Below are 8,630 nucleotides of genomic sequence, written 5' to 3' on the forward strand. Positions count from 1 at the left end.
GATTCCATGAAACAACCCAGGACATCAAACCCCTGAAGATCGGAAGGCAGAACCAATGTTGCAACCAATGTTGCAATAATCATAGGCGAGGTGGCAGAGCAATTAAGGTGAAGGACGTGTTTTTGGTCGCTCTGTCAGAAGTCTTATAGATACGTGAATTTTGTGAATTCAGCGCTCTGTCTACTGACAAAATGAGTCAAGAGATCAAGGAAGGCGCTTTAAACACCGAAGAAAAGTGTATTCCCCGTAAACGACAGCGAGAAAATAAGGGTTCTCAAATGGACGAGGAATGTGTTTCAGGCCATTGCTGCGATGCCTCAGCAAGTATAACTAAATTAGAGCCCAAGATCAATAAGCTATTAGATTTGTTTACGGAAATAGCATTTTTGTTCCAGATTCCTCTCTAACCACTCCAAAAAACGCATGGCTATCTGCCGCCTTTCCCTATACAACTAGGTACGACGGAAAGCCGCAAGAATCTGGAACAAAAATTCATCTTCCAAATCGGCACCCTTAATCCACACCGTATTAACCAACGCTTTTCATTTAACTAATATATTCCTATTTTTCACGTTGCCATGTTACCACCAATAGCATAGCTCCTACTGTACTATAAAAACTACACATAAACCATAATTCCTCGATTCGCTCTGATGAAGGGCTAACGCTTGAAACGTCAGCTTTTCACGTACGGTGGCCAATTTACATTATCAACTCCGTTGATAAAACCAAATTTCTGTTATTGCTAAATTCAGCTTTTATCAAGATAAAGAATTCGTAACTCTCATATCGTTTTTCAATAATTTACTCACAACGCTACAAAGAGAAAACTTAGATTCGGAAGATAATATCATTATAGGAGGCAATTTCAATTGCCCTTTAAATCCAGAGATTGATAAAAAAGCAGGTATAATTAATCAAAGACAATCAGTCACCGCCTGCATTGATTGCCTACAAAATCAACTAGATCTGGTTGGTATTTGGAGAATTAAAAACCCAGACATAAGAAGTTTTACCTGGAGTCAAAAGTCTCCCAAGATTTTTTTGCCGTCTCGATTATTGGTTAATTTCTAATAATTTGAACGATTTAGTGAAATCAAGTGATACAATTCCAGCCATTTGAACAGACCACACTGCAATTTTGATAGAGATTTCAGAGCTAGAAAATGAGCAGAAAGGTCCCGGGTATTGGCAAATGAACTGTTCCATGTTGAAGGATGAAGAATATGTAAATAATGTTACTGAAATGCTTCCAGTATGGACGGCAGAGGGACACAAGAACTTTCGGACAGTTGTATCGTTTGAGATTGGATCAAATATAATAAAATTAAACCTTGGGCATACGCTATTAACTACTCAAAGAAAAACGCCAAGGAAAGAAATGACTGGGATCTTCCTCACTTTCATGTTTCTCTTTGCTACATCTTTGAATCTCAGCCTTGGCCTTCCCTGATTTCGCTTTCCAGAACAGAGTTGTGAATACAGCAGTTAGCGAGGGAGTCGGTCATGATCCATCCTATGAACGTGGCCTAACAATCTTAGGTTCTTTTCAGCAAGAATGTCCTCCATGGATGGAAGGTTTGCACGCCTAAGGACTTCAGCATTTGTGATCTTATCATGCCATTTGATGCCCATGATGTCCCTCAATTGCCTCATCATAACAAGCATGCACTTTCTTAACTTGGGCTCTGTAAATAGTCCAAGTTTCTGCACCATACAGGAAGGTTGACAGTACCACAGCTCTGTAGACTTTGCATTTCACCCGGATTCAGACATCAAAGGAATTTATATCAGAGATGAGCAAGAAACGAAACTTTTACAGTACGCTGACGACACTACAGCGATATTAGCAGATACCAACTCAGCCAAAGTATTATTTGAACTACTGGACCAGTTTCAAAGCATTTCCGCTCTTAAGATTAATCAAAAACTGAGGGTATGTGGATAGGATCATTAAAAGAAAGTAAAGAGGAACATTTTGGTACTGAGTGGCCTAAAATCCCAATTAAAGCTCCGGGGGTATATTTCACATATGATCAGAAACTATTAAAGGAAAAGAACTTTATTGAAAGGCTACTTATTAATATACTTGGTCCTCTAGGGGCCTCTCTATTTATGGTAAGGTGACAATAATTAAATCTTTTTTGATCCCAAAATTCGTCTATGTATGTTTGCTACTTCCTACACCAAAGGAAATTATGAATAAACTGAATCAATTGTTATTCAAGTTCTTATGGAAAGATACAAATAAAGTGTAATAAACGATTAAGAGAGAGGTAGTCTAAAAATGATAGATTTGGAAAGCATGGTCAAATCTTTAAGGTTGGCCTGGCTAAAACGACTATTTAACGAATGTAAAAATGTAACAAAGAAGACATATTTACTTCATCTATTAGACCCCGTAAAGCAATTTTCTGCAATGGGCGGGCCTTTGTCATTCTGTACCTTCTCATTTAAAAGAAATTGGCCAAGATAGATTAACCATATCCCCATACATTATTGGAAATAAAATTTTCGATATTAAAGACAAAAAATCAAAAGACTATTATTTGCTGCTGGTCTCAAAAGAAGCTCAACCTCCTAATATTATCCACAAATTGAAGAGTGATTTTAATTTCACAACCCAACAATTTAAAGAAATCTTCTCGTTACCACATTTGGTTGCACTTGAGTCATATGTTAAGGCTTTCCAATACAAAGTACTGTAATTAATTCTATTCTTTACACTAACAGCAAACTATGCAAAATTGGATTTAGAATTAATGATGCATGTACTTTTTGTAATGATGAACCTGAGACTTTATATCACCTTTTCTATGAATGCCCTCACTCTAAAACGTTCTGGACTAATTTCGAATCGTACAGGTACCTTCCATCGAATCAGCCAATCCATCTTTCTGTGCAAAACGTTTTATTTGGAGTTTTATCAAAACAATGCCCTTTATCAAATTTATTACACTATTTCATATTAATTGGAAAATTATTTTTGTGGGACTACAGAAGAAGCCAAACACTTCCTAAAATTCAAGGACTGCAATCGAAACTAAAGATTGCATGTAAATACGAAACTGAAAAAAAGATCAACAAAAACTTCTTTGAAAAGAAATGGGTACTTACTCCAATATAATTAATTAATTAATTTATTTATTTATTTATTTATTTTTAATATGCATGTATCTTTTATTTTGTTGCTCATTGTTTTTGATGTAAGAATATGAAGATAATTAGCATCTGTAATAGTATTATTTGTAAGTAGTGTATAAATTGGTATTGCAAGTTTAAAAAGTAATCATATTGTTTTCTAGAGTAAGTATTGCAATTTTATTACTGTAAGTAGTGCATAAGCAATTCAATTGTTAACTAGTTTTGATGGTAATATAATGGATTTTAGTAGTTGTGAATTGTGTAATTTTTATTATTCTGTATACAGTACCGCTCAAAAGTAAGTTACCAGTCTCGTCTCGTTTCTCGCGAGACGAGTGTCTCGTCTCTAGAGACGAGAGTCTCGCCTCTAGAGACGAGACACTCGTCTCTAGAGACGAGACTCTCGTCTCGCGAGAATCACTGAAGCGGCAAGATTGGCATAAATTTTTATAGAAGTCCGATGGTTACACGAACGTTTGCGAATTCAAACGACAAAACGACGCTCATGGCGAGCATGAAACTTAACATGAATCAAAATTACAATACTGTTATAACCGAGAAATATGTCATGCCCGCAGTTCGTTACTCCCACATTTAAGTCGATCCGCCGACACGTTTTAACGTAAATAACTGCAAGCAAGTAGAAAGTACATATACAATAAGACTTAGCTGCTACGGTAAATGAAAACAAACTCGAGTTTTATGACTTCACTTTTGAGAATGTCACCCACAAAACTTAATTCATTCAACAGTGAGATTATTTTCACTGTCCTGCAACAACAACGAAAAAAAGAAAAATTCGAAACCGTTCACTGAGAAAGGCGAAGAACTTGAACTGTTGTATGAAACAAATCTATTTTCCATTTCCACCTCTCCAATTCTCAGGTCTGTGCGGTACATCTTATCTAAGTTATTTGTCGAAGCGTTTCACGCAACTTAAAGTAATACAGTTTTGTGACGATACACCGCGGTCGACGAACATTTGTCATGAAAGCGCTTATTTTTCGTTCATGAATTAAACGATGTGTATGAACAATTCTCCTAAAGTCGCGGCTACACAAGTGATTTTTTGCTTGCGCCCGTGATGCGATTTTTTAAAATTTTGTTGCATGTGTACGTCGCCAGCGCGCGATGAAAGTCTGAACAGCCGACGCAAAAGCAGAAAAAAAAAATACTCGTCATCCAACGTGAAGGAACTGCCTCGGGAGAATGAATCCCCAAAGAAAAAAGAAAAAGAATACGGCTCTTTTAGGAGCCACCAAATGTAATAAACGTCATGACCAATAGTAATAAAAGTTTTTTTTCATTCACCGCTCTGATGCGATCATGATGAGCAATAACAACCCACAACCGCGTTCTCTTCGCCTGATAAACTCGCTTGAATTTGAAAGACAAATTTTTATGGCAGTTCGATGGATTTAAGCTTTAAGTACTGCTGCAGGAAATTGATCGATTGATTAACAGTGTTTACATGTGGTCGTGCAAGTTCATCGAAACATTTCTTCTCGAAATCAACTTCGTACAGTGTACGTAGATTTCACGGACTGATTCGAGGCCTAAATGTCGACTCGCAAAGGCAAATAATACACCACCGCCAACCGCATGCTGCCGTGCAAGTTTATGGCAACATTTCTCCTAGACATCATCTCCGAATGAAAGTACAGTAAATGTAGATTTCACGGGCCGATTCAAGGGTTAAAAATGTGCACACGCAAAGACGATAACAAACCACCGCCAACCGCATGCGGCCGCGCGAAGTTTATCGAAACATTTCTTCTCTAAATCAACTTCAAATCAAAGTACAGTGTATAAAGATTTCACCGGTAGATGTCTGCACGCAAAGACAATAATACACCAACGCCAACCGGATCTGGACCTAAAACTTTATTATCAAGTGTTACGTTTGGAGCGCGAGTGTCTTCGTAAGCAGGGTAATCTTCGGAAAGTTTTTGTTTATGGAGACACTTACAGTTTTCTGAACCGTCTCGCGAGACAAACGTCTCGTCTCGAGAGACGAGAGATTCGTCTCGCGAGACGAGACACTCGTCTCTAGAGACGAGACTCTCGTCTCGCGAGAGGGTGGTAACTTACTTTTGAGCGGTACTGTAAGTAGATACAAGTGTGAATGTAAGTGTGAATCACAATTAAAAAAAAAAAAAAAAACCCTGAACTAGTAAAAAATTATTTGATCTCAACTGAAGAGATTGTTTTCGTGCTCTGGTTAGCATTTGATCATTGGTGCACATCAGTGTGGCTTATGCAAATTCGGCTTCCAGAAGAATTTCTCGTGAAAGTGCCACGTAAAAACGGGAGCAAAGAACATCAGACTATGTCAAGTTAAGAATTATGTCGTTCTTTAGGCGAAATTTGTTATCCATGCGCAGTCAACATGCTGCAATTGCTATGATTACATATAACAATTTATTGCTGATGAAAGCAATGATGAAGACCATTCTTAAATTACGTCTGGTCTACACATCTCGTTATGTACTTGAAATGTTGAAACTTCTGAGAATCATAGGAAGAGACATGTTTTTCAACCAGCTCTGTATTATGGTGTCAAGCAAGGTGACAATTCGGAAATTCAAAATGCTGTATTTTCAAAACGAAAGACGTTATGGATCTGCAAAAAAAAAATTCTGCCGGTAGCTCATCTTCAACCGTTGTTTAGATAAAAATCCAGAAGACCTCGCGATTTTCATTTTGTAAGTTGATGATGTCACTGTGGAAACCATCTAGATGCAATTTTTATTTTGCTCAAATTACAATGTCAAAAATGTATCCTTCCCCGGTCAAGTCAAGATCGCTACGATGAAAACTCTGTTGAGATTTACTGATTACATAACAACAGCATCTCTTAAAATTTTAAACACTGTTTAATGTAAAAGAAGAAAATTTTATAAGTGAACTGAACTTAGTAGACAAAATCAACGAAAAATCATTGTGGCGGAAAAGTGCTTTATGAAAGTGCGAAAAAATTCAGCCCATCTTAAACAATGTTTTTGTTTTAATTTGCTTAAAATAAATACTGTTCCTCGTAAAATATGTCACATTATTTCCATGCTCCAGTGATTTTCTGTCTGTGACTCACTGAAAATACATGTACATGTGCACGTGAATACAGTACCGCCTGAAAGTATTGACCCCTTGGGACAAGGCAATACCTCGGCTTTGCCGCGGGAAAGAACAATGATCTGTTGCACTTGTGAAATACTGTAAGCGGAAGACACTTCATTTATTCCATGAGCGAAAGTACACACTTTCGAGGCAAAGCAAACTCCAGGTGTTTTCGTTGATTACTGGCCGCCATATTGGTGGACCAAGGACGGTCCGCCAACATGGCACACACCTGAGAATTGGAGAGGTGGTTTATATATTTGTCTTTACAATGTTTCAAGTTGTTGGCTTCTTTTATTGGACGGTTTCGAATTTGTTTCGTGACAATGAAAACAAGCAAAACATGCGCGCACTGTCCCCGGGGACAGAAGATAGTCCAATGCCCGTGGTTTTCCCGGGGGGGGGGGGGGGGATGTTGAAGTTTCGATTTGATCGGCGCATAACATTGATAGGTGCATTATGAAAAGCTAAGTGCATTATCTTTCTGAAACGTCCTTGGTTTTTACTGAAAAGCGTATTTTATAGCCTTTAAAATGTGATATTCTAAGCCACCTTGTTTTACATAATTAAGATGAGAAAAGATAACCACGATAGTTTCATAGGTCTTTGAGGACCCATGTTTTCAACCGAACGCAAATGAGATAAATAACCCGGGAGCTCCGCTTTTAGGCTTGGCTAAATCTACATATTGTAGATGTTGGATTGAATAATTCGTAAGATATATCACAAACCTTACGTGCCCTCTTTCTTTCCATTTCGAGGCAGCTTGCAACTGTAGCTGTAGATCCTACTAGTTGTTACACTACCACCTCATGTCCTCTCGAATTGTGTGGTTACATGGCACACATTTGTTCACTAGTTTCCAGGCCTAACGAAAAACGAGCGTCGTCTGAACATGGCTGACGAGGAGGTCTTGTTGGAAAACTCTCCTTTGCAGGAGTATCTTGACGAAATTGGGTTCACTGACTTTGAAAGAGCCCAAATTTGTGTCCCCCAAGACACGCATGCGGAAAGCCGAATTTCCTCTCTTTTGGCTTGGATAAGAATGTTCTTTCCTCAGGGATCATTGCCATGGAAATCTTGGTTTCATCTTACATGTATGTCAACGTGGTTTTTCAGCTTTCTCTTTTCACCGGGAGAGCGAGATCTTGACGAGTTTAGGGAAGAATACATCGTTGCAGTCATAGAATCTAAAATGCTAAGTGATGAAGATTCAAGATTCCTTTGTCATTTTGATCCTCGACTCTTCAAACGTATAGAAGAAATAAGTCAGCCGTACCATTCACACAAAGTAAAGTATTTTTATAGTGGAAGACCTTTCTTCGTCATTTCTGCCATTGTGGTAATCGCTTCAGTTTTTCTTGCAGCTGTTACTGATTTTGGCTTCACTCCACTTGCTCTGCTAATGTTGTGTGCTGGGATTCTACCCGTAAGGCAATATTACTTCAGAATTCTTCACCAGGGAAATTTAAACATGTTAACCTCGTTTACTGTGCAGATGAAGCAATTAGATTTGTTTCTGAGGAAATCTGTCAAGCTCATTCAAGAGATGGAACATTTAACAAAAGGCTATACCATGGTGAGCTCAATCATTCCTGTGTTTGCAGAAGATGACAATACAAGATTGGTTTTTCCAGAATTGAGAAAAGCTGTCTTGAAAAACGTTGACATTGTGATATCTTGCTTACAGAAAACAACTCGAGAATTGGCTATTAGTTTTCCTCTTAATTCGGAGCTTTCTGGAGTTTTCACCTACTTGTCTAAACAGACTGAACAAGTAAGACCAAGATACAGCAATGATGGATTGTCATTACAACATTTAAAAACTGCGACAATAATGGTTTATGCATTGCAATCAGAGTTGCTTAGTAGATTCTTTCTTTCCTTGTCATTAGAGGCAAATGATGGAAATTTGAGTCAACTATACCTCAAGCTACTAACAAAGGTAAACAAAATATTCGGAATTTCCTTCAGAGATATTGAGACCTCAGCAAAGTCCATTTCACTGAGCTACCAGATGCACAAAAGCTACTGCTTTGAAAATGAAGAGTTAGTAAATCATTCTAAGCGACCTTCTATTCAATTAACACCTCCACCTGTAGATGCTGCAATTCATAGTCTGAAACTTCACCTTCAAGTGGGGATTCTGAGAGTACAGTCTCTGCAGCAAATTATGAGTGAAGTTTCAAAAGCTGGCAAAGGGAAAGATTTGGTCACTGAGGAATCTTGCTTGAATAATAAGATGAAAACAACATTTCAGTGGTTAAAGATTGACCTTGAGTCTGCAATAAGGTGTTGGCAGGAAAGTGAAAAAGGCTTTAATAAGATATTTGGTAATGAATCTATTGAGGAAACCAGCAAAAAGGTTT

General features: G+C 37.9%; 2 protein-coding genes across 3 annotated transcripts in view; one reads left to right on the forward strand and one right to left on the reverse strand.

Moving 5' to 3' along the window:
* LOC138043279 (probable ATP-dependent RNA helicase DDX41) overlaps nucleotides 1–7,105 on the reverse strand; it is a 134,655-nt gene extending 127,550 nt beyond the window's left edge. For both annotated transcript variants that reach the window (XM_068889471.1, XM_068889470.1), the window contains exon 1: nucleotides 6,993–7,105. In XM_068889471.1, coding sequence (XP_068745572.1) covers nucleotides 6,993–7,016 — 24 coding nt within the window. In that variant the 5' untranslated portion in view covers nucleotides 7,017–7,105. The remainder of the gene's footprint in view (nucleotides 1–6,992) is intronic.
* Nucleotides 7,106–7,116: 11 nt separating this feature from the next.
* Nucleotides 7,117–8,630, forward strand: part of LOC138043278 (vezatin-like) — a 3,097-nt gene continuing 1,583 nt past the window's right edge. The window contains exons 1-2 of the mRNA XM_068889469.1: nucleotides 7,117–7,358; nucleotides 7,629–8,630. The exon at nucleotides 7,629–8,630 is cut by the window's right edge and continues 1,583 nt beyond it. Of these exons, the coding sequence (XP_068745570.1) occupies nucleotides 7,157–7,358; nucleotides 7,629–8,630 (1,204 nt within the window). The 5' untranslated portion in view covers nucleotides 7,117–7,156. The remainder of the gene's footprint in view (nucleotides 7,359–7,628) is intronic.

Source organism: Montipora capricornis, chromosome 3 (assembly GCF_036669925.1).
Source record: "Montipora capricornis isolate CH-2021 chromosome 3, ASM3666992v2, whole genome shotgun sequence".
NCBI classification, from domain to species: Eukaryota; Metazoa; Cnidaria; class Anthozoa; order Scleractinia; family Acroporidae; genus Montipora; species Montipora capricornis.